Below are 26020 nucleotides of genomic sequence, written 5' to 3' on the forward strand. Positions count from 1 at the left end.
TGTGTATGATATACATAAGGAGGAGTAGCCAATCCCTAATATTTATTACTTCCATGAAGGTGCTAATTCCTGTATGCAAACAAAGTCAGTAAGAGCCAAAATACTCACAGACCAGTGGAGCCCTCACACTGATTGTATTGGGTGTTGTAGCTGTCTCACATCTACTTGATACAGTAGAAAAAGCAGCTCTAGTTTTGTGATACCAGTAGATTTATAGTACATAGACATGTGAACAGCTTCATCAAAGTATTACTATTTTAAGCAATGTTTTATTAGAAATATATTATTATATTTCCACAGCAAGACCAAAAGCTGTGGCCTCCATAAAGCCTGATCCACAGGTATTTGTGGGGGAGACTGTCACTCTCAGATGTGACATACAGGGAAGCAGCATCTATAGGTGGCAGTACAGCTGGAAGAAAGAGGGTTCAGAGAGAACTATCAGTAGTGAACAGGAGTACAATATCGGTGGTGTTAAAGATTATCATGAAGGTGAATTCACCTGTAGAGGAACAGAGGCAGGAGGATCCCGCTACTCCCACAACAGCGATGCTGTTAGACTGATTGTATCAGGTGAGTGTGATCATCTCTTCAATATTCATTAACCTCAGGATCACCTCACCATGCACTCAGTACTTAGGTGTTGAGAATGACTAAGGATCTATACTTTCAAACCTGCTGTGATCAATATGATATAGCACTAATTTACAGTTGTGTTTTCATCAGTATTAAATTTTACTTCTAAAATTAGGCCATTCCGACACAAAATGCATGAAACGACCAAGTGTAAATTTCTCTCCGTTTATTAATTTTTGTCACTTGCTGTTCCACTGGGACTTGTCTCATACTGTGATAGATGTCTGTTTATTTATTTATTTTAAGCACAGAGTTGTGTAATTGGCTGTGCATGTATATTGTGCACTAAGCAGGAGTTGGTTCAGCATTTATAAAACATCAAGTAGGAAAACAATATCACCCAGCAAGCATTAACTTTGGAATACAAATATTTTACACTTTTTCAGTAAACACTGAATCTAAATACTGTGTTATACACAAAGCGTCTGACGATAAAGCTTCTACTTGCGCTGTAAATGAAGAAACTGATACATTCATCATTTCTGTAACAGAGCAATCACGAGGCGGACGCATTCGCTGAGAAGAGTGAGATTTATTAGGGGCAAATCCAAAATCAGAGTAGTTACAATAGTCCAGGTTCAGAGATCCAATACCGGGAATCTGAGAAAACATAGTAACAGGGAACAATATGAAAACAAAAATGGAAATAGGCTACAACAGAACAACGCAAAGGAAGAGAACAGAATGGAAAACAAAACTGGGAAGTAAACCGAACAAAGACATGAGACTCGGTAACCATGATGACAGGATGCTAGGGAGGGGCCAATCGCGACAATTTCATCTCACTGAACAAAGTGCTCCATTAGACACAAAGTCTATCTTAAGGTGTAAAGGCTTCTACTTGTGTAGTGTGAGACTCTGATACAGTCATCATTTTATATCAACAGTAAGACCCAAACCATCTGTGACGGTGCAGCCTCAGAGCTCTGTCTACACTGGAGACATCGTTACACTGAGCTGTAATATACAGTCGTCTGTAGGATGGAAGTTTCTCTGGTACAAATACAATGGACAACCAGGAACGCTGACCAGTACAGATGAACATTCCAAGACAATAAGTTGGATAATGTCTTATGTAGGACGATTCAAGTATTATTGCAGAGCACAGAGGGGAAACTACCACACACATTACAGTGAGGTGGCTGAAATTACAGTATTAGGTAAGTTTTCCCTTTTTGTTTTCCTTATACTTTGGCTTTGAAATTATTTAGAAAAATATATGATGTTACATTTATAATTAAATATTGTTATTAATCATTAGATATACGGTGTACGTTGCAGAAGTATTCATTATGTTGGAAAGTGAGACCATAGGCTAAAAAGAAAGTACAGCCATCTGAGCTAGCAGAGGTCACTCACATATTTGATATTAATCAGCAGTACAAATAGTTTAGCGATGATATACATAAGGAGGAGTAGCCAATCCCTAATATTTATTACTTCCATGAAGGTGCTAATTCCTGTATGCAAACAAAGTCAGTAAGAGCCAAAATACTCACAGACCAGTGGAGCCCTCACACTGATTGTATTGGGTGTTGTAGCTGTCTCACATCTACTTGATACAGTAGAAAAAGCAGCTCTAGTTTTGTGATACCAGTAGATTTATAGTACATAGACATGTGAACAGCTTCATCAAAGTATTACTATTTTAAGCAATGTTTTATTAGAAATATATTATTATATTTCCACAGCAAGACCAAAAGCTGTGGCCTCCATAAAGCCTGATCCACAGGTATTTGTGGGGGAGACTGTCACTCTCAGATGTGACATACAGGGAAGCAGCATCTATAGGTGGCAGTACAGCTGGAAGAAAGAGGGTTCAGAGAGAACTATCAGTAGTGAACAGGAGTACAATATCGGTGGTGTTAAAGATTATCATGAAGGTGAATTCACCTGTAGAGGAACAGAGGCAGGAGGATCCCGCTACTCCCACAACAGCGATGCTGTTAGACTGATTGTATCAGGTGAGTGTGATCATCTCTTCAATATTCATTAACCTCAGGATCACCTCACCATGCACTCAGTACTTAGGTGTTGAGAATGACTAAGGATCTATACTTTCAAACCTGCTGTGATCAATATGATATAGCACTAATTTACAGTTGTGTTTTCATCAGTATTAAATTTTACTTCTAAAATTAGGCCATTCCGACACAAAATGCATGAAACGACCAAGTGTAAATTTCTCTCCGTTTATTAATTTTTGTCACTTGCTGTTCCACTGGGACTTGTCTCATACTGTGATAGATGTCTGTTTATTTATTTATTTTAAGGACAGAGTTGTGTAATTGGCTGTGCATGTATATTGTGCACTAAGCAGGAGTTGGTTCAGCATTTATAAAACATCAAGTAGGAAAACAATATCACCCAGCAAGCATTAACTTTGGAATACAAATATTTTACACTTTTTCAGTAAACACTGAATCTAAATACTGTGTTATACACAAAGCGTCTGACGATAAAGCTTCTACTTGCGCTGTAAATGAAGAAACTGATACATTCATCATTTCTGTAACAGAGCAATCACGAGGCGGACGCATTCGCTGAGAAGAGTGAGATTTATTAGGGGCAAATCCAAAATCAGAGTAGTTACAATAGTCCAGGTTCAGAGATCCAATACCGGGAATCTGAGAAAACATAGTAACAGGGAACAATATGAAAACAAAAATGGAAATAGGCTACAACAGAACAACGCAAAGGAAGAGAACAGAATGGAAAACAAAACTGGGAAGTAAACCGAACAAAGACATGAGACTCGGTAACCATGATGACAGGATGCTAGGGAGGGGCCAATCGCGACAATTTCATCTCACTGAACAAAGTGCTCCATTAGACACAAAGTCTATCTTAAGGTGTAAAGGCTTCTACTTGTGTAGTGTGAGACTCTGATACAGTCATCATTTTATATCAACAGTAAGACCCAAACCATCTGTGACGGTGCAGCCTCAGAGCTCTGTCTACACTGGAGACATCGTTACACTGAGCTGTAATATACAGTCGTCTGTAGGATGGAAGTTTCTCTGGTACAAATACAATGGACAACCAGGAACGCTGACCAGTACAGATGAACATTCCAAGACAATAAGTTGGATAATGTCTTATGTAGGACGATTCAAGTATTATTGCAGAGCACAGAGGGGAAACTACCACACACATTACAGTGAGGTGGCTGAAATTACAGTATTAGGTAAGTTTTCCCTTTTTGTTTTCCTTATACTTTGGCTTTGAAATTATTTAGAAAAATATATGATGTTACATTTATAATTAAATATTGTTATTAATCATTAGATATACGGTGTACGTTGCAGAAGTATTCATTATGTTGGAAAGTGAGACCATAGGCTAAAAAGAAAGTACAGCCATCTGAGCTAGCAGAGGTCACTCACATATTTGATATTAATCAGCAGTACAAATAGTTTAGCGATGATATACATAAGGAGGAGTAGCCAATCCCTAATATTTATTACTTCCATGAAGGTGCTAATTCCTGTATGCAAACAAAGTCAGTAAGAGCCAAAATACTCACAGACCAATGGAGCCCTCACACTGATTGTATTGGGTGTTGTAGCTGTCTCACATCTACTTGATACAGTAGAAAAAGCAGCTCTAGTTTTGTGATACCAGTAGATTTATAGTACATAGACATGTGAACAGCTTCATCAAAGTATTACTATTTTAAGCAATGTTTTATTAGAAATATATTATTATATTTCCACAGCAAGACCAAAAGCTGTGGCCTCCATAAAGCCTGATCCACAGGTATTTGTGGGAGAGACTGTCACTCTCAGATGTGACATACAGGGAAGCGGCATCTATAGGTGGCAGTACAGCTGGAAGAAAGAGGGTTCAGAGAGAACTATCAGTAGTGAACAGGAGTACAATATCGGTGGTGTTAAAGATTATCATGAAGGTGAATTCACCTGTAGAGGAACAGAGGCAGGAGGATCCCACTACTCCCACACCAGTGATGCTGTTAGACTGACTGTATCAGGTGAGTGTGTTCAACTCTTTAGTTATTTGTAATCCCGGTATTGTATGATTACAGATGACACCAGATATTTAGTCTGTGTCTTCCATGACTTTATACACTGCTGTTCTGTTTGATTTAGTGGCAGCAGTAGTGCTGCAGTCTGAGTTAAATATCTCTACTGTCAGCCTCAGGTCACCATGAGATCAGATCCTTCTGTCTTAGAAAAGCATAACCATAATCATTACATCATTCCAATAAGCCATTTTTACAAAAATGAATGGCAGAATTGTATTATTTAATTGTTTAATCCGATTATAGCAATTCCTTGTCCACCAGAAATAGATTATAGGAGTAATAGTATACCAGTTCCTAAAGGCAACATGATCTTAACACCAATACATACATTTTATTCTGAAGCATCTAGAAGACCCTTCAGCATATGCATACTTGCTTTTTGTTGATTTTAGTTCTGCATTTAATACTCTCCAGCCTCATTTAGTGTTGGAGGAATTGAAGCCACTGAGAATTAAACCTTTCATTATTTACTAGTACCATTCTTTTGGGTCAGGTTGCATTCAGCTTGTGAAAGTTAACAGCAAATGAAAATGGCATTTGATAGGTCAGTTAATGACTCCTTAGCTGTTCTCGAGTGAATATCAGATTGTATTAACTTGTGTACCTGAAATTCCTATATGCTGTATTTCATTTTATCACGCACCCCAAAAACTTTCTCCACCACCTGCCCCTCCCCCCACAAAAATAATTCCTGCAGGTCCCACTGATTCATCACATGTAACACTTACACAGAAATATAGATCCACAAATCAAGACAAAAAGTGCAATTATACAAAATGACAATATATGAAAAAAATACTCAGCAATTACTCCTATTCACCAAATGAAGTATATGCCATGTGTCTATTGCTCACACTCAATTTTGACTACTAATTTATTGTTTTTTTTTTTACAACCTGTGCAGTATGTTTCCACCACGCTTGGTTTAACGGAGTAATAAAATCAGTACATCACTGCATTCCCAAAAAAGTTTTCCTTGTCAGGATTCCACCTTTGTCACATTTGTAAACGGATCTTGATGTGGCCATAACATTTCCATGTTAACCATTGTGCTTAGATATTAGATGAATAATGTCTGGCTGAAATTTGAGATGAATAATTTTATTGGAAATCAACACCCCCTCTTGTTTATATTAGTAGCGCCTAATGCAATTTGGGGAGGTTATTTACAACATTTATTTGTCATTTTCACAATTTGAGAAAATCTTCATGCTTATCTACTGTTACATATTATTTGTTTTAGTAACAGTTTAGAAATAGCCTTCTTTCTGTGCATATACATAAAAACAACTTCATTAACAGAAGCAATGATTCAGTGGAATTGATGATCTTTCCACAGCAAGACCAAAAGCTGTGGCCTCCATAAAGCCTGATCCACAGGTATTTGAGGGAGAGACTGTCACTCTGAGATGTAACATACAGAGAAGAGGCGTCTTTAGGTGGCAGTACAGCTGGAATGAAGAGGGTTCACTCAGTCCTGTCAGCAGAGAACAGGTGTACACAATCAGTAGTGCTGAAGAGTCTCATACAGGTAACTACACCTGTAGAGGAACAGAGGCAGGAGGATCCCGCTACTCCCACACCAGTGATGCTGTTACGGTGACTGTATCAGGTGAGTGTGTTCAACTCTTTAGTTATTATTAATCCCGGTATTGTATGATTACAGATGACACCAGATATTTAGTCTGTGTCTTCCATGACTTTATACACTGCTGTTCTGTTTGAGTTAGTGGCAGCAGTAGTGCTGCAGTCCATCAGTCTGAGTTAAATATCTCTACTGTCAGCCTCAGGTCACCATGAGAGCAGATCTGCATCAGCACTTAGGCTGAGATGTTACATCCTAATAGATTGTGTCTCTGAAATATAATGACTGTGGTAAAGCGTCTGGAAGCAGCATGTGAACTCAGTTTATGACCTGAACCATTTGTTTCATTTCTATGAGCAGTGAAACCTAAACCTGAACTCAAGTCTAGCCCTCAAGGAGCTGCACTGATGGGAAACCCAGTGACTCTGTACTGTAAGCTGGAGCAGTCTGCTGGATGGAGCTTTCACTGGTCCAAACACACACAAAACCCTGAAAATGAGACCAACACTGCAACACGCTCCTACACCATCAGTGCAGTGAAGCCTTCTGATGGTGGCCAGTACTGGTGTAGAGCTGGCAGAGGAAATCCAGTCTACTACACACACTACAGTGATGCGCTCTGGGTAAACATTACTGGTAAGAGAGTTTCTGTGATAGTGATACTGTATACAGCTGAACATATAAACAACATGCAGATAACAGAGGTGGCACAAGGCTGGTTTTGGCTCAAAGGCTGATATCTGCACACTCTTAGTAAACTACATAGACAGTGTGAGAGGCTTTACTGAATTCCAGCTACAGAAACAAGCAGGATCTCCCAGTGACATCATGTACGAGGCAGCACCTGCATGAGTGAGGGAGCAGGACTGCTGCTTTTACACTAGAACAATAGAGTTAAAAAGACAATACAGTTAACATTACAGTGTATGAAGACAATACAGCTAACATTGCACTGTATGAAGACAATGCAGTTAACAATACAGTGTTAAGAAAAAGCTGTAGAATTAAGGTCTGCAAAAGGCTCAGGGTGAATAGAGAGTGTGTGAGGAGATGAGAACTGAGCTCAGGTGTGTACAGGGTTTGTTTAGGAGTAAGGTGGTTAAATACAGAAATACCATCATTTAGTTATTTTAAAGTACTGTAGAGTATGAATGTGAGTATTTTCTATCAGTTAAACCATCAGTTTTCCTACAGTACAGTGAACAGTTCATGTATGTGGCATAAGTTTAACAGTATTGTGCAACATTTGATTTGTCTGATTTGGCAGGTGTGTCTTCTCTAGTCTCTCTGATCATCATTCCCAACAGAACTCAACACTTCAGTGGTCACTCTCTCTCACTGAGCTGTGAGGACCAGAGGAACTCTACCAAATGGAGAGTCATGCAATACACACAAAATAGGAGTGTGTCAAATTGTCCACCAGGCAAGGGATCAGTTACAAGATCTACATGCAACATCAGCTCTCTCTCCACATCTCACACTGGAGTGTACTGGTGTCAGTCTAAGTCTTTAGGGAGCAGTAAACCTGTCAACATCACAGTGCATGGTGGGTCTCCAGTAAATTTTATCTCAGGAAACATAGGACTAGTGATAGAATATAATAATTCTACTATATTTGTTTGTAGAATTAGATGAATAATATTTCATGCATGTGAAAATACTTGTGTGTATTTTCCACATTTTATGTTTTCTGCATCTCTTTTACAGATGGTGATGTGATCCTAGACAGTCCTGTACATCCTGTGACTGATGGAGATTCTCTGACTCTACGATGTTTATTGAACAAAACATCTTCTAACCTCATATCTTACTTCTATAAAGATGGATCACTCTTTTGGAACCAGACCACAGGACAGATAACCATCCCTGTCATCTCAAAATCAGCTGAGGGTCTCTACTACTGTGAATACCCAGAGAGAAGAGAATCACCACAGAGCTGGGTCTCAGTCAGAGGTGAGAAACAAATTTCATGAGATTTGATTTCTTTTACATTATTTCAGTAAGCATAAAGTGCTCTGAATATAAATTCATATGTGTCACTTTGCTTCCACAGACTTAGGTCCTGGATCCAGTGGTGTAATAGTTGGACCGGCTGTTGGATTAAGTTTAATCTTGTTGCTCATTATCATACTTATCCTGTTCCTGAGCTACAAGAAGAACAAAGGTTTGAAAGCATCCATGTATCTGTAGCATATGACAGTTATACACAGACTATTTATAGACACATTACTTCTGTACACCATGGTGATTGTGTTCTTGCTGTCAGAAACATTGTCAAATTACAGCATAAAAAATGTTTTTATCCCCTTTCATTAACTGTTAAATGAACTTGAACAGTGATCCTATTAACATTGCAACTGTTTTACTGTGAGAGGAGGTACAGGATCTCGGTCTCCCCCTACTGGACATCAGGAGAACACTAGCCAGACCACGGGCCAGAGGCAGAGTTGGACTGGGCCTGAGAGCTCTCTTGCAGGAACCTCACTGCTGCAAGCAGGTTGGTCTGTTTCTACTGAACCCACCAGCTTTTTGTTCAAATGAACACTTTTATTTACACTGCCTTCTTTCCTCTTTAATAGGAGGTGATCTGATTTATGCCAATGTTGGTAACAGGATTACAGGTAGAGTTCACCTCAAATAAATTTACTACTTTAATGGCTGCCCTGTTATGTTTGTAATGATTTTACTGCTTCATCCAACAATGACACGTATGTATATGCTGTGAATAATAAAACAAAACACATAGGAAATAGTAAAAACTCTGCATATCCGCAGTAAGAACACTGACTTTTTGCTTTTCTGCTTATCTAAACTGACTTCTAAATATCTGACATCTGATGTTAATGTCAGATAATACATTAACAGGCCCAACTGATGGAACTTTCTCTAAAAAAGAGCTGAAAAACTTGAAACTTCACAGTAAAGGTACATACCACTTAATACAAATTATTTTAAAAGAACACAAGACTGAATGGAGGGACACTTAACACTGTCTCTTTTTTCCATACAGTACCACCCTAAATTATGAACTCTATTATTATTATTATTATTATTATTATTATTATTATTATTATTTTAAACAGATGATGCTATGTATGGGTCAAGTGTTGTGGTTTACTCAAAGGTTTAAAGCAAAAAAACCCAAAACAAAGGAATAAAGACCAATATTAACAATTTTACTACAATCTTGTGTGTGTGTGTGTGTGTGTGTGTGTAAGAGAGAGAGAGTTGGAGAGAAACTAACAGATTGTATCTTGCAGACTTAAAGATACAAATATACCATCAGTTGTTGGATGTTTGGAATTTGCCCTTGTTTTATGAGGTATAAGGTTCACATTACTACTATAATGTTAATACATGTTTTTTACCACCATCAATAACTGTAACCCAGGGTTATAGTTCATTTAATGATTGTTGACAGATTATTTGCAGTAATGTCTGTTTGATGCCGGTATCAGTCACACTTGATGTACAGTATCTGTTTGTACACACCTACCAAAAATTAAATATTTCTTTTTGTATAGTAATTTTCACATAATTATATATGTAAAATACATATACAACAGTTTATAAGAATACAAAGGTAACAGAAATGCTATAAATTCTCAAAACCGTCCTTAGTCTAAATACCAGAGATAATTATTTATATTTAGCAAGGTAGAGTAGATACAAAGGGATTTATTTGGCGAAAATCTTACATTGAACTAAGCAAAGACAAAGTCAAACCATAATTACTCTAAAAAGTGATGGCTAGTCAGTTAGGAAAATAGCAAAACCTCTAAAAGTTTTGTTTTTTTATTTTTTTATTTTAATTTTTTTTAAATAAATGCAGTTGCCAAAACCACCAATTGCTGCAATGAAACTGGCTCCTATGCAGATACCCCAGGAAAGGAAGGTACCTCTACTGAAAAGGACAAGCATATTAAAGTCATTAGCCTAATAAATCACCAGTTAACAGAACCACAGATTTCAGCTGAAATACATGCTTTACTGATCTCTAGCAGGGCAAAAGTCTTGGGCAAAAGAACGCAGCCAATGCACACTAGAACACTGGAAATCTGCTCTTTGGTCAGATGGCAGCATGTGTGGTCTGCATTGTGAAACATTTGGGAGATGATGTAATTGTGTTGCTTCTTCCTCCTCTCACAAACTCTCACTGAAATCTTTCACTTCTCTCACTGAAACCTCTCACACCTCTCACTAAAACCTCTCACACCTCATAGCCAAACCTCTCACTCCTCACACTCAAAGCTGAACATTCTCACTCAAAGCTGTCAGTACACAGCATGTGCATGTGATATGGGCCAAAACATTCCCACCAAATCTGATCTGACTGCTATGACTTTGGAATATTTTAGGCTTTACAGTGTAGCTTGCAGGTGCACAAAGATACTTTAGCATATTTATTTCTCCTCTGGACTCAGTAATTCCACTAATTTACATGTTGCAGCTTTAAAAGATTATGAAATTAGAATGAAAATGAGGGAAAGCAGTTTGTTTTCTCTTTAATAGATGCTGGTGCAGGACCCAGTGATGTGACTTATGCTCAAATTAAAATGAAACCCAAGAAGAAACCAAAACAAACAGGTGGGGTGATGGGCTTGTGTATGAAATATATATACCTTGTTTTTTTTGTGGTGAAAGCTAATGCATGTGTGTTCTGTACTGTTAGAGAAGACCAGGGAGGGCACTGATGTGATGTTCTCAGAACTGAAACAGAAGTCAGAAAAAAGTAAGCAGTAGAACATCACAGCTCCACTTCATAAATGCCAGATAAAGCAAGAAAATGGTTTTATTAAACACTAATTTACTTTTGCTCTTTATTTTGCATCTTGGAAATGTGTAAATTTGTCAGTGTTTCTAACAACATTAGTGACAAACGTGGCAACAAAAGTAGTGAAAATGTTCTTTTATATACTAAGTGATAAGATGCCAATGGAATCTGGACAATATAGAAATTCCTCAGGAAGACATGATCCGTGTTTTCTCTGGCCTCTAGGAAATTATAGACCACACAAAACACATCATTGTAATTGGTTAAGGACAGTAGTTTGTATTGGGTTAAGCTTTATAGTTAATGAGAGTAGTCTGTGTGGGGTTAAGCAGTGAAGTGTCTGCCTGATGGAAGACTACAGGGTGTGACTGGAGGCCTGTAGTGTGGGATGTCTGAGTAATGCCCTGCAGAGTTCTTTAAAAGGATTATGATGGTAAATGACTGTGGGGAAAGAATGAGGTTATTGTCTCTCTTTAACAGATGGTGCAGGACCCAGTGATGTGACTTATGCTGAAATTGAAATGAAAACCATGAAGAAACCAAAACAAACGGGTGAGACTGAGATTGAAAAAGTGTATCTGAATATACTCTGTTGTGAATCATAGATTCACTTTTGCATTTAATAGACCGAATGCTTCCAGCTCCTGTAGTGTTAAAAAAGTCACTGTGGAAGCTGTTCCATAAGTTGTTACTTTATTGTGTGAAAGCTAATTCATGTCTGTTGTGCACTGCTAGAGAAGACCAGGGAGGGCACTGATATGATGTACTCAGAACTTAATTTTCACTTTTGAAGAGAAGTACAATAGTCACAATAGTAGCAACAAAACTAGTTAAACTAAATAAATGAATGTAAACTCACTGCTAGGTGATGGGGGGTAGAATGTACACTGCTGGGTGATGGGGGTAGTGAGCATGAGGGGAAAAAGATGAGACTGTCAGTGTGTGTGCTAATATACTGATATGTCTATATGCATATGAATGTCTGTTCTGTAGGTGTGTGTGTGTGTGGAAGCAAGAGAACAAGTATGCATGTGTGTGTTGAGATGCCTGTGAATAGATGTTGCATGGTGCTGCTCAAGGATGTACTGCACCATAATAAGCTCTACACCACTGTACAGCTGTATGATCTTATCGAGCTGTGCCCACTTTCTGAAAACTCTCTTTGCCCTGTGCTACTGCTGCTAGGGTAGCCAGCATTTCTGCTTTCTGTGTGGGGCCCATGGCGGCCCATGCCAGTAATGTTAAGTGGCCCCTAATAAACCTGGATAGGCTTCATGGGATGGTGCAGCAAGAAGGAAACAGGCATTTATTGGTTCCTTCTTGCAGAGAGTCTTTAATTAATGGGTGTTTAATAATATAATACATGAGATGCTACATTAATACTAGAACAGAGAATACCTAAGGACAAACAAGAAATAGAAACAGGGTTGTAGAGAGCAGGTTGGTGGTAAGTTTTAAGATTTGAGATTTATTTTGAACATGCAGAGAAAATTTGACTGACAAACCTGTAGGAGGAGAAGCCCAGAGATGAGGAGCTGATCTGGAGGATGCTAACCAAGCCTATGGAGGTTAGAAGAAGGAACAGTTAACAGATCAGCTGAAGATGAGCAGAGAATACAGTTGGGTTTGTAAGGAAGGAGAAGGTCAGACAATCAGGAAGGAATGAAATTATTAAGAGCTTTGCAAGTGAGCATAAGGATTTTGAATTGGATGCAGTATTTTACAAGAAGCCAGTGAAGAGCTGTGGTGGAAATTCAATGAAACGGGGAGTCAGATGTGGATAATAAGTAAAAAAGGTTTTAATAGAAAAGAAAGATTCCACAGAGTGTGGGGCTCACTACCAAGAGAAGCCCCGAGTCATACAGAGCATTGCTTGATATACAATTCTAACTGTATGCCTTGACCAATCACAGAAGCGTTGCTTATCTCTTTCAGGCCGGCTGGTAAGAATCTTGCTTGACTGTCATCCCTTAATTGCAGGCAATAAAGCGATTGCAAGCAATAAAGCGATTGCTGGCAATAAAGCGAGAGACATCTTCCTGCTTATCTAATCTACGGTCTCACTCCCTTAAAGTTCTTTGCTTACATAAACATTTTTCCTAGGGAACAGGATAGTGCTGAATGTATGTGAATCACTGAAGCACATAGTATTCCCTTTACATTTCCCCCCTTTGATTCTCATACAATTATTAACTAAAATCTTCAGTTATGGCAAAAACATGGAAGTTATCCTTATCCCAACATAAGTATGTATCATATCGGTGATATGATGAATTCTTTCCTGCACAATTAATTACGTCACATAAGTCAAAAGTCCATGCAGTAGAACTGCCCACCATATAGTCCAATTCTACTCCTCCATACTTTTGTATACACCAATCTTTAGATGTAATGACACTGATGCGTGATAGTATCAGGCTGATCCACAGGAGGTGCTGCATCTTGCTAGTCCTGCGGTGGCGTTTCTGGTGCCTTTTTACAATGCGTGTGATGCACCCATGTCGCTCTTCCGTCGGTCTTGATGGCGGTGTTAGTCGTCAGCAGCACTTGGAATGGTCCTCTCCACCTGGGCTGGTTCCACCGCTTCCTTCTGAAGTCCTTTATCAGCACCCAATCACCTGGTTGGTGGGTGTGGAGTGGCGTATTCGTCACCTCGGGAAGAACTGCCTTCACCTGCTTAGACACATGGGAGAGAGATTTGTGCAGAGACACACAATACTGCAAAAGTGATTCATTGATCAGGTTAGTATCCCAGTCGGGCGGTCCGATCCCCGTGTTGGGAGGCCGTCCAAACACTATCTCAAAAGCTGATAAGCCTGTTCGTGCCTGCGGTCTGGTTCGGCATTGCCACAGGACGAGGGGAAGGCATTTTACCCAATTCATGCCTGTTTCCTGCGTTAATTTAGCTAGACCTCCTTTAATGGTGCCGTTTGTCCGTTCTACTGCCCCTGCACTAGCAGGGTGATAGCTGCAGTGTTTTCTCATATCTACCCCTAGATATTTAGTCAGAGCTTTTAGTCTTTCGTGTACGAAGGGTGTCCCATTGTCACTGGACACTCGTTGTGGTAACCCCCACCGGGGAATAATTTCTCTCAGTAGCGCTTTTGCTACTGCATCACTATCTTGTTTTCCCGTTGGGAAGGCCTCCACCCACTTGCTAAACATGCACACACACACAAGCATGTACCTCTTTCCTTCAGCTGGTGTTAGTTCTACAAAATCTATTTGCCAATGTTGAAATGGCTCACTAGGCGGCGGGTGTCCGGCGGGTGCGTGTTTGGTATGATTGTCTCGGTGTGGTGTGTTTTGTGCACATACCAAACATCGGGAACAAAAATTTTGGGTGTGTGTGTTTATTCCTGGTGCATACCAATGTCTCGTTATACTCTCCACTATCCCCCCTTTGCTCATGTGACTCCTCCCATGAGCAATCTCAATTAGTCCTTTCATATAAGCTGTGGGGAGACAGGGTTTGTTCATTTCTTGGTGTACCCATATCCCGCCTATTTGTTTACACCCCCCTTTTTTCCATTTCACATAATCTTGTGGAGTGGCTTGTTTTTGGATATCTTTAGTAGATATTCTGGTTTCGGTATCTGCTTGTGCCATTTGTGTATGGAGCGGTTGTAACGCTGTGAGTTGAGCTACTTTATCCGCATAAGCATTCCCTTTTGATACGGCGTCATCTGCCTTAGTGTGTGCAGCGCACTTTATAATTGCTACTTCCTTTGGTAGTTGAATTGCTTCCAACAGCTCTGCTACTAGGTGGTGATTCTTTATCTTTGCTCCTGAGCTGGTGAGAAAGTTGCGATGTCTCCAAATGGCCCCAAAGTCATGTGCTACTCCCCACGCGTACCGGGAATCGGTCCAGACGTTCACGGTCTTGTCTTGTGCTAGTTTACACGCATATATGAGTGCAGCAAGTTCAGCTGCCTGCGCTGAGTAATTAGATGGGAGTGGTTCTGCTTTCACCACTTCTGTGTGTGACACAACAGCATATGCTGCTTGATTAGTGCCTTGAGAGTCACGTTTAGCTGAACCGTCCACAAACAATTCCAGGTCCGCATTAAATATTGGTTCCTCCTTTAAATCTATTCTGGGAGATGTTGTAATTTCTAACACCTGTTGGCAGTCATGGGGCTCTCCTTCCTCCTCTGTAGGCAATAGAGTGGAGGGATTTAGAGTTGTGCATGGTTTCACAGTAACATTTGGCATGTCTAATAAGGCAGTGTGGTACCTAAGCCATCGCTGAGTGGACAAATGTGCCACTTTTTGATCTTGCAGTATTCTTGACACTGCATGAGGCACATGTAGGGTAAGCTTAGCGTAGCCTACTATGTCTCTGGAAGCCACTAGTGCCTTCTCGGCGGCTGCCACAGCTCTTACACATAAAGGTAGGCCTGCTGCGACTGTATCTAATTTTCCTGAGAAGTAGGCCACCGGCCTTTGTTTGTCCCCATGTTTTTGTGTCAATACACTTGTCATATATTGCCCTTTAACATCCACTGTCTGTTCAAATGGTTTGTTTGGGTCGGGAATGCCCAACGCTGGCATGACTTGTAACAGCTGTTTCAGTGTTGTGAAGGCCGCCTCAGCTTCCGGTGTCCATTCCGGCTGTGAGGAATTTGACCCTTTTGTCGGTATTATATCTCTGAGTGGTCCCTCATGTTCTGCATAGGATGGTATGAATGTCCTACAATAGGAACACATTCCTAAAAAGGACAACAGTTGTTTTTTCGTCATGGGCTTTGGTATAGTCAAAATGGCATTCACTCGGTCTTTAGTCAGCATGCGCGTTTGCTCAGTGATGTCATGTCCTAAAAAAATGCACTTGCTGCTTACAGAACTGTAATTTGGATTTGGATGCCTTATGGCCTTCCCCTGCTAAATGATGTAGCAGTGCCACCGTGGCTTGTTTACACGCTTCTCGTGTTCTCCCACAAATCAAAAGATCATCAACATATTGCAGCAAGGCTATTCCCTTAGGGAGTTCTAAAGCCTCTAGGCTTCGGTGTAAGGCGGCATTGTAAATGGTTGGTGATTCACAATACCCTTGACACAATCTCGTGAATGTGTATGGCTTTCCTTCAAAAGTGAAAGCAAACCAAAATTGGCTATCCTTGTGCACAGGTACGCTAAAGAAAGCGTTGGCCAAATCAACTACACTGAACCACTTACTGTCTGGTGGGATCTGAGAGAGAATAGTGTGCGGGTTTGGAACTTCTGGGGCTCTAGGGTGTACTGCCGCGTTGACAGCCTGCAAATCCTGCACAAATCTCCATTCATCTCTCCCTGGCTTCTTAACTGGGAAAATTGGAGTACGTACTGGTGAGTCTGGGCATGGTACGATAACTCCTGCTTGTTTTAATGATTGGAACACAGGCCTGATGCCCTCCACTGCCTCTGGTTTTAGAGGGTATTGGTGCTGGCTTGGTCTGTAATCAGATTTTGGGGTGATGTGGACAGGCTCACATCCTTTTATTAAGCCCACATCATTTTTTCCCTGTGCCCATAACCCTGCAGGAACTGTTTTCAGTTCCTCTTCCTCCTCCTCTGAGAGGGTAACAGAGGCTGCCATAATTACTATATTTGGACTTACAAGCTCGACCCCCCTTCTGCAACTTAGCCTATACGGGGTTGGCATTTTCCACACTTCTATGCTTGGGCTGTACATAATTTTACACTGGGGTTCTTTTATCCAATCAGTTGCGCTCAACACGCGTTTTGTCCACAACCCTACTCTCTGCCAGTCTGGGTCAACATGTGCGCTAGCCAGCGACACATGAGGTGTTGCATGTGAGATTGAATATAAAGATTTCTGTTTAGCTGAGAGCTGCACCACTCCCGCAGCCCACTCGCAGTCCCACGCTATGGCTGTGATAATCAAACTGTCACTGCCCCCTAAGTCAAATTTCTGTTCAAAATCAACGTCACATCCCTCATGGACCTTCATTGTACAGTGAATAGAATCACTTTGTTTAACTGTCAGCTCACCAGGTAGCGTGTTAGTAACTTCAGTCATAAAATGTGTTAGTACTTCCCCCGCAGTGCACTGCAATTCATACACGTACAAAGGGGCTCCTGCCTCTAGCTGGACTCCCTGTGTAGGTGTTTCCCACGTAACAAACAACCCCTCTGGGTTGCTGCTAATTGTGCACCCAAGTTTACACATTAAATCTCTAGCTAACAAATTAATTGGACAGGTTTCTGATATCAAAAAACTATGTTTAAATTGGCTTTTCCCTAAACTACATCGGAGAGGCTCGGACATCCTTTCATCAATGGGATGACCTCCCACTCCAATTACGGTTATCCCATATCCTTGTCTCATTCTACATTCTATTAATCCTTCTTTTAACACTGAGTGGGTGGCACCACTGTCAACCAAAAACCTAACATTTTTTCCCTCTACTTTCACAGTTACCTCGGGGAGGCCTCTTGGCCCTTTACTAATCTGCTGTAATAGTTGGTAATTTAAATTTGTCACTTCCCTTTTGCTGTCTTCACTCAGTGGTCCGCTGCTGTCCTGCCTCTCCACCGCCCGTCACTCGTGGATTGTGGGATCCTGATCTGTGCCCCCGTCATACGAGTTATCCTCCTCCGGACAGTTTCTGGCAAAATGTCCAAGCTTTCCACAGTTGTAGCATTCCTGCTCTTTCATCCAATCAATTTTTCCTCCTTTTCCTCTTCCTCTGCCTCTGCCTCTTCCGCGACCACGTCCCCTGCCACGACTACTTCCTCGTCCGCGGCCTTCTCCTTGATCTCCCACCGTCTGGAGCATTGTCAGCATCGCTTGGTGTGTGGTATCTGCTCGTTGACGCTCTCGTCTGGCGTCTTTCTTCCCCAGGATTGTCTCATGATGCTTGGCATGCTCCTCAATAGTAGATAGGGGAGCTCTGCTGTAGCCTATGCAGTTTTTTTCTAATGAGATCGCTGATGTCTTTTCTCATATTCATTAGGAAGCTGTTTCTCAAATGAGCTTCCCATGCACCTACTTCTCCAGGTCCTGCTGCTCGTTGTGCTGGTGTGTCAATTCCACAATGGTCAGTGTGGACACGCGTCAGACGGACGAGAAAGTCAGCGACGGGTTCGTCATCTTTCTGTTTGCATGATGCTATCACATCGGTGTTGATGGTGGTTGGATAGGCTGTTTCCACCCTTTCGATTCCACCCTCTTATCATCTCTCTGTATGGGCCATTCAGGTCAGGTTGGCCTTGGGGCGGTGCATTCCACTCAGGCAGGTGGAGACGGACATCTCCATCCACCCAGTTTCTATCAATGCGGTTATACTGTGGTCCGAGTCGAATCATCAATAACCGTCTCAGTTCAGCCTGTGTTGGTCTGCAGGACTGCACGAATGCCATCAGTTCTTGTCCGAAGCGTCGTCCGCCGATGTCACCTGGCTTGCTCAGGCCATCGGCCGCTTTCATGATGTCGTCTGCAGTCCAGTGACGGTGGACCATAATCACTCCCTCAGGTCCTGACACTTCCACCATCGGGAACTGTGGGGCATAGTCTACCTCAGGCTCTGCAGATGGCTTTATAGTGGTGTGACTTCGAGTGCGATGAGCCACTGGTGAGGTTATTGCCTCCAGTTGTCGTCTTAATTCGTCATATGGAGACGGCTTTGGTGTTAATGAAGTTCCTGGTTGCGGATAAGGAGGTGGATTTGCTAGCGCTTGTGGTTGCTGAATCAGCTGGGGGGCTCTCGGCGGGGCGGCATCGAGGTCAGGATCAGCTAAAGAAACACACTGAGACACTTCATTATTACCTTTTCTATGCCCTACCTGCTGCTTCTGCCTTTTCTCAGCTTCTTCTAACCACATTTTTGCCTTTTCCAGCATGTCTTCACTGTTCTCATCAAAATATTTCCGCGCTTTCTTATCAGCTTCCCTAGGCTTAACCTTAACTCTTTCAATTAATTTTAACAGGTATGCAACACTTAGAGTCCCTGAGACATTAAAACCGTAATATTTAATCCAAAATGGGACATGTTTGTTTACATGTTCCCCGTAGTCCTTATTCATTTGAAAGAGTAGGCTACTGGAGAACTTGTCCTTACTGAACTCATACTCCTTACTGTTGCCCGCACCCATAATAATAATAATAATAATAATAATAATAATAACCAATTTTTTTTTTTTTTTTTTTTTTTTTTTTCTTGGATCCAGGCAACAAAAGAACAAAGGAAACTTACCTACTCTCTACAATTTTCCTATTCTTATCTTATTATCCACACCATCTACCCCCGATATGGATTAGTTCCGCTCCAGCAAATCGTGCTAGTATACTGAGTCCACTCCTTTCCCTACGGGGTGTTCTGTCGGCCCGGGCCTATTTCTTACACTAGTACGTCTACTCAGTGTGCCTATTCTCTTAGGCTGGCGGAGTCCCAGACTCCGGAGTCCTCTAGACCCTATTTTTAAGCCCTAGTATCTCATGTACTATGCTACTTTACAGACCCACCCCAGGGTAGAGTCAGGCGGATCACTATGTCACTTTCTTCTAGGATTAAATTACTGAACTTCACCACTTACTTTCTGTTCGTTAGATCAGGCGGAGCACACCACCGGAGTCAAGCGGGACGTCACTCCCTGGTTAGGTACTTTCCCATATTCTTGTGGGTTTCCCTCTTTCTCCAGCTCAGTTCTCTCTCTGAGGAGCGTCCTCGAAGTTTAGTCACCGCTGCTCCGCATGGTGCCTCTCGCTGATCCTGCCGACAACGCCAAATTCTGTGGTGGAAATTCAATGAAACGGGGAGTCAGATGTGGATAATAAGTAAAAAAGGTTTTAATAGAAAAGAAAGATTCCACAGAGTGTGGGGCTCACTACCAAGAGAAGCCCCGAGTCATACAGAGCATTGCTTGATATACAATTCTAACTGTATGCCTTGACCAATCACAGAAGCGTTGCTTATCTCTTTCAGGCCGGCTGGTAAGAATCTTGCTTGACTGTCATCCCTTAATTGCAGGCAATAAAGCGATTGCAGGCAATAAAGCGAGAGACATCTTCCGCCTTATCTAATCTACGGTCTCACTCCCTTAAAGTTCTTTGCTTACATAAACATTTTTCCTAGGGAACAGGATAGTGCTGAATGTATGTGAATCACTGAAGCACATAGTATTCCCTTTACAAGAGCTTAGAGAACAGGTGTAATATGGTTGTGACAGCGAGTGTGAGTCAGAAGGTGCAACAACATAATTTGGACTGATACCTACAAGAAGAGAAATACAATACTCCAAGTGACTAAAAACAAAGTCATGCACAAGAGACACAGCAGCAGGGTTAGAGAGACAGGATTGAAATTCTATTACAATATTGGCTATGTTACAAAGATGACAGTAGGAGGTTTTAACAATAGAACTGATATGTGCATTAAATTAATAAAACACAAATTTTTACCAGGATTGTATTATGTGGAATATGAACAAATTTCAGAGTCGTATATCCCATTTCAACAATGTTTTGCTCACTAGGGGGTATTCTGCAGTGTTTTTAGACATTGAGTCAGTGTAAAAGTCTTTGCATTCTACCTCTTTTCCAGGTGATTCCACTAAAACCACAGATTCAACATATGCTCAGATTAGCAAAAGGCACAGCAAAAAGAATAACAGGTAAGAGTGATTCATTACAGACATGTTGATAAGACAGTTCACTAGCAATTCCTTAACATTTCCTAGATGGAACTATAGGGTATTCTTAAAGATGTGCCTTATAGGACATATCAAATTAACATTTCAAATGAACATTTTTCTCAATAGCTTAAACACTAAGGTTAAGCCATTCATGCAAACCCGAATAAAAATGTATGTTTTTCTAATTAATGTGTGAAGAGACCTTATAAAGCATCTTTCTCTTTTAGGTGTCTGAAGAAAGTGCAACATTGTGAAACTTAAATCTTCAATCAGTGACTCGAGTAGTGTCAAAGCTGCCTCACAGAGAATCTATGATAAATGTAGTTTTTACAGGATCTGTTGTTCCGTTCCTTGTGGTGTTGCTGTACTCGAGGTTTTCTGAAGTCTAGTTTGTGGCTTTAGGGGACAGGAGGGACCAGGATCTGAACTAAAGAGATATTTAGGCTTATACTCCGTAACTTTGCCAATGATGTATCCAGTTTACATCATCTAGTAAAGATCACTTGATGCTGCTGAATATTTTTGAATAGCCACAATCAAAATAGTACAATTAAAAGAATAATCATTTTTAAAAGGGTGATAACAGTACAAGGTGCATGCTCATTTGGTATTTTTTATGGATTTTTTACATTTAAATTTCATTTTTATAAATAGATTTTTCTGTTATTCTAATTTTCTCTTACCATGAACATCCTAATGTTTTATAGTCTTTTTGGCTTGATTTTTACCCATATGCCTAGCCAAGTGTGAAACATTTAAGTGATGGCTCACATACTGCACATTGTTCGTACGCTATACATTTTGATGTAAAATTGTAATTCAATATTCTTATATATCATTATAACTTATTATTGTAGCCTATTTGTTTACTTATGTCTTTCTTTCATAAATGTTTGTTTGCTATCATAAAAAAAAATATTGCTATTAAAAACTAATTATCGTTCTAAAAATAAACCTTAACATTTCTTAACATGTACTGTATATGCATGAGTTTGTATGACAGGTCTATTGGTCCACTCATTATGTGCGCCCCCAACATACAGCTGGTGTGTTCAAAAGAGCAAATAAATAAATAAATATAATAAAATCTTACAAAACTGTAATTATGAATTTCTCTTATGATAGCAAATTTATAGTTATCATGGTTAAATAAAATATTTATTCAAGCTTTAGTTTTATATTTTCTAATTCAGTTAAAATTACAATTTAATCTGCATTAACTACATTAGTGTGTGTGTGTATTACATATATATATATATATATATATATATATATATATATATATATATATATAAAATCTTATTTTTATTTGATTTTTAACTTGTAACAAATTTACTTAAGCAGTGCAAAGTAAAAATGTAATGCTTGAGGATTAATGCACTGAATTAATGCAAAAACATTTTTTCCCAAACACAAAATTATTAATGTTCTGTTCTTCTTCTGATATGCACTCATGAATGGTAAAAATATTCTCATTGGCTTAGCAGCTCTTCGCTTTATTCATATTCCAAACTAGCTCAGTATCTAATCAAACGCTGCACTTTGTTAAGAAATAGCACTTCCGTGTCTTCAGCAGTGCCAGACAGAGAGCACATGGGTCTGGGTATGTGTGAATGGTCACGATCAGCACTTAGAAACTGCATTCAGGGAATTTCAAAAGCCAGTAGTGAAAAGTCAAATATATTTAAGTGATTCTTATGAAAATCCTCATTTTAACTACAGGATGGTGTAATAAACTTAACAAATCCTTTGTAGCAGGCCTTCAGTGTCAAACATTATGGAGTTAGAAAGTATAACTCCAGTCCAGGAGATCTGCTGCCTTGCAGAGTTTAGAAACTGCATTCAGGGAATTTCAAAAGCCAGTATGGTTTATGTGAAAAGTCAAATATATATTAAATGATTCTTATGAAAATCCTCATTTTAACCACAGGATGGTGTAATAAACTTACCAACTCCTTTGTAGAGGGCCTTCAGTGTGAAACATTATAGACTTAGAAAAAATGACTCCAGTCCAGGAGATCTGCTGCCTTGCAGAGTTTAGTTCCAGCACATATGATTGAGCTAATCATGCCTTTTAGTAGTATCTGATTATCTGATTAGTAGAGCCAAATATGTTGGATCCAAACTTCATTTTCCTAACATATAAGAGCATGCTGTGTAGGTGCAGCACTATGTGGTAGCTACACCATCAAGGACACAAGACCCTACAGTGGTCAGTGAAGACAGCAAAGAGTATCATCAGCATGTTTTTTTCCTCAGTCAGTATACATTAAACACTGCAGAGCCACCAGCATTGTCGAGGACCCCTCCCACCCCTCCCATGGATTATTCACCCTATCACCTGGTAGAAGGTACCAGAGTATCCGAGCTATCTCCACTAGAATGTGTAAGAGCTTTTTTCCCTCAGACACCCATTGGACTATTGTTCAGTAACATTCTGCTGCTACTGTACCCTGCATACACCAAATCAAGCCACACTGCACAGACTCTTAATAATAGAATAATTTCTTTAAACCAGTATACCACACTGTGTGCCATGTTGCTGCCAATGATGTTTACAGTAATTATGTAGACAGTACTGTGTTTTTGCACTGTCCTGTATCCTGCACTGGGATGTGCCTTTGTACCTGTGTTTACTGTTTTGTCACTTAATGTTATGTTGCATTTTGAACGATGAGTCCTGGAGGAATGATATTTCAGCTATGGTATACTGCAAATAACTTGGTCAACAATAAAGGCAAACTTGATGATATGCTTACATAAGACTAACACTACATGTATGAATGCAATTTTTCATCAATGGTGATGTTAAATGAAAATGAAACATAGACATCTCTTCCACATGCGTAAGTGTGAGGTTTCATGCATAGATGGGTAATCCTTGTCATGTGCACACACCCATTAGGCTTTACAAGGTTTGGCAGGTAAAGTGTCAGATAGGGTCCTGTCTTGCTGTATCTGTGTTGAACAGCAGGCAGGGTCCTACAAGTGGGGGTTCACATTTAAGTGCGTGCTATAAGTTTGTGCTAGCAGTAGATGCCGTGTGGATATGGTGCTATGAGGGGATCGTGGCGGCCTCGTGTATGCTGAACATGATGGCTGAGCACTATTAGGGCATCTTTCCCTTTGGTAGCATGGAGTGATTTGAGGCTTTGGAGTAATTCACATGTGTATTTTGCTTTGGTCCTATTATCAGTCCCTGGAAGTTTGTACTAGTTGAGTAGCTGGTGTCCTATGAATTCTCAGTCAAGTGGCCTTATTGCATTGTGATGTGTATTTAATACATTTTGCATATGTTTATTGTTTTATCTTAGTCCTTTTTGAGCAATATGTCACCAACCACTACATTTGCCTGTGAAGAGGTCACGTGCCCTCACCACTCTTTGTAAGTTCCTGTGGTTGAGATCATGTGGTTGAGACCACTGTACCTGGAACCGATGCAGCTGTACAGGATTCTCTCCATGGTGAATCGGTACAAGTCAATGAAACCACACACATATTTAGGCAATGCATGCAAAAATAGTTGTTGCGTACATGTGCTTGATAAACATTCTCATTTATGTTGCTGATATTTATCTTTCATCCACCAACAGCAAATAATTATAGATCAGAACATAAGACACACAGTGAATGTGGAAAGTGTTTGTCACTTTGTCCCATACAAGCAGAAGTCCTGTTGAAGAAAAACAGTGATAAAGGGCAAGTGAGTCCCTTTCAGGAAATTAATCTGTGGAGGTCTGTCTCTTCTTCTTCAGGTTTCCTACCTATATGCTTACAGTACTTAAATGTACATAGTGACATAGTGGCACTTGCATAAATTATATCACAATAATATACTCCTGTTATTAATGTTTTAATTATGTTCTATTAGTATATGTGAGTTGTGCAATATAACTGAAACAGTCTCCTCATACAATTTCCATTCAAGAAAAAATGAGGAATTTGGTTTAGGATGCCACAGTTTTTATTTGTGAAAAATATGGTCATTTGTGTCAAATAAACATATGGGTATTTAGTATCTTTAAAAGGTCAGTGAAGCCTGCTTTGATACATTTAGAATTAACTTGTTATTCTACAAGATGCAGATGTGGTGTCACTATGATGCTCTAACGTGTGAAGGATCATCTGATCTATAAAATCTATAAAATCAAACTTAGGTCTGTTATCCCAAGATAATCAATACGGTATATTGATCCACATGTACAAACATTAAAATCAACATGTAAGTGTAACACGACAGCTATGTGTGTGTCCTTAGAATAACCATTCCATCTTTTACTTGATAGCTAGATAGCTTTGGCTTTTACTAGATAGATAGCTGTATATGTTGCTCAGACTCAAAGAGGATTTGAAAGCAGGAAGGTAGAGAATATGAGAGGGGCAGCAACTTTCTGGCTGTTGAGAGTAAAACTTATATAATCTTTAGAAAAGGGCCACCCATTTTACAAGGAAAAGTATGAAATTTTGCTGGAACAAAATTTGTCATTTATTGGACTTTGTAACGGTATTCATATTGCATACATGGAAGTGTAAAATTAATTTAATTAGCAGAAGATAAGAGATTGAGGGTTCCTTGGTCTTTAAGCAAACATTGGTATTAAAGTTTCAGAGAATGAAGGAATATGTAATTCTTTACAGAAGAAGTAATACTCTATCCAAAATTTTAACCAGAACTTTTATCTATGTTGTTCCATAGGCTACTTGTTAGTTTTAGTCTTACCACTCAGATGTCTAAAGGAAACTGATACATTTGCAAAGTGGAAATTCAATAAAATGTGATTGCTTTGTATAACAAGGCAGAAGTTCATGAAATTTGAAAAGCCAATTTAGAGGAAGATTAAATAGATACTGCTAACAACAATTGAATTTTCAAGATCCTTGAGTCCAACAACAATACTATGTGCTGTAGTATTCTCTTTATTCTCTGCCTTTGATTGTTTCACTCATTTGGTTTTAGCTCATTTTGACGCATTGTAATACTGATACATCTGGGAGTAGTTGTTGCATTTGCATGGGGTTGTGTTGTGAGGGCTGTTGTACAGACGTTCTCACCTCTCAGCCTCCTCAGCCTCTTCATATCTGTTAGTGTCCTTCATTCTGGAGCTCACATGCTACAGAGATTGATGTTCTCTATAAAAGGAATCATTCTAAATAAAATAATAATAATATTAATAATAATAACTAATGTGGTTGTGTTTTTCAACTCATACCAATGAAAAAGACAGATATTGCAACAAAGATATTTTCCTATGACCATTCATACTTATTTAAAATGTTTAGCCTCTTAATAAACATCTTAAGAACACTTTTTTGTTTAGATACATACATTTAAAAAATGAAAAAT

At 39.7% G+C, this 26020-nt stretch overlaps 3 protein-coding genes across 3 annotated transcripts in view; all 3 read left to right on the forward strand.

The window, feature by feature from the left end:
• LOC113568870 (Fc receptor-like protein 5) overlaps positions 1–21779 on the forward strand; it is a 76239-nt gene extending 54460 nt beyond the window's left edge. Inside the window, exons 15-16 of the mRNA XM_081695042.1 lie at positions 20586–20655; positions 20904–21779. Coding sequence (XP_081551168.1) covers positions 20586–20655; positions 20904–20937 — 104 coding nt within the window. The 3' untranslated portion in view covers positions 20938–21779. The remainder of the gene's footprint in view (positions 1–20585; positions 20656–20903) is intronic.
• Positions 297–3886, forward strand: LOC145643442 (leukocyte immunoglobulin-like receptor subfamily A member 3). Its single transcript, XM_081694695.1, has 4 exons — positions 297–573; positions 1524–1796; positions 2328–2600; positions 3551–3886. The coding sequence occupies exons 2-4, from the start codon at positions 1703–1705 to the stop codon at positions 3862–3864; spliced, it is 681 nt and encodes a 226-aa protein (XP_081550821.1). The 5' UTR covers positions 297–573; positions 1524–1702; the 3' UTR covers positions 3865–3886.
• Positions 3956–10962, forward strand: LOC145643519 (Fc receptor-like protein 5). The gene is made up of 11 exons (XM_081695020.1): positions 3956–3965; positions 4355–4627; positions 6021–6293; positions 6627–6902; positions 7534–7812; positions 7974–8219; positions 8320–8430; positions 8641–8763; positions 8846–8887; positions 9132–10853; positions 10939–10962. The coding sequence occupies exons 1-10, from the start codon at positions 3956–3958 to the stop codon at positions 9251–9253; spliced, it is 1755 nt and encodes a 584-aa protein (XP_081551146.1). The 3' UTR covers positions 9254–10853; positions 10939–10962.
• Positions 21780–26020: the final 4241 nt, after the last annotated feature.

Source organism: Electrophorus electricus, chromosome 13 (assembly GCF_041902795.1).
Source record: "Electrophorus electricus isolate QZ-2024a chromosome 13, ASM4190279v1, whole genome shotgun sequence".
Taxonomy (NCBI): Eukaryota; Metazoa; Chordata; class Actinopteri; order Gymnotiformes; family Gymnotidae; genus Electrophorus; species Electrophorus electricus.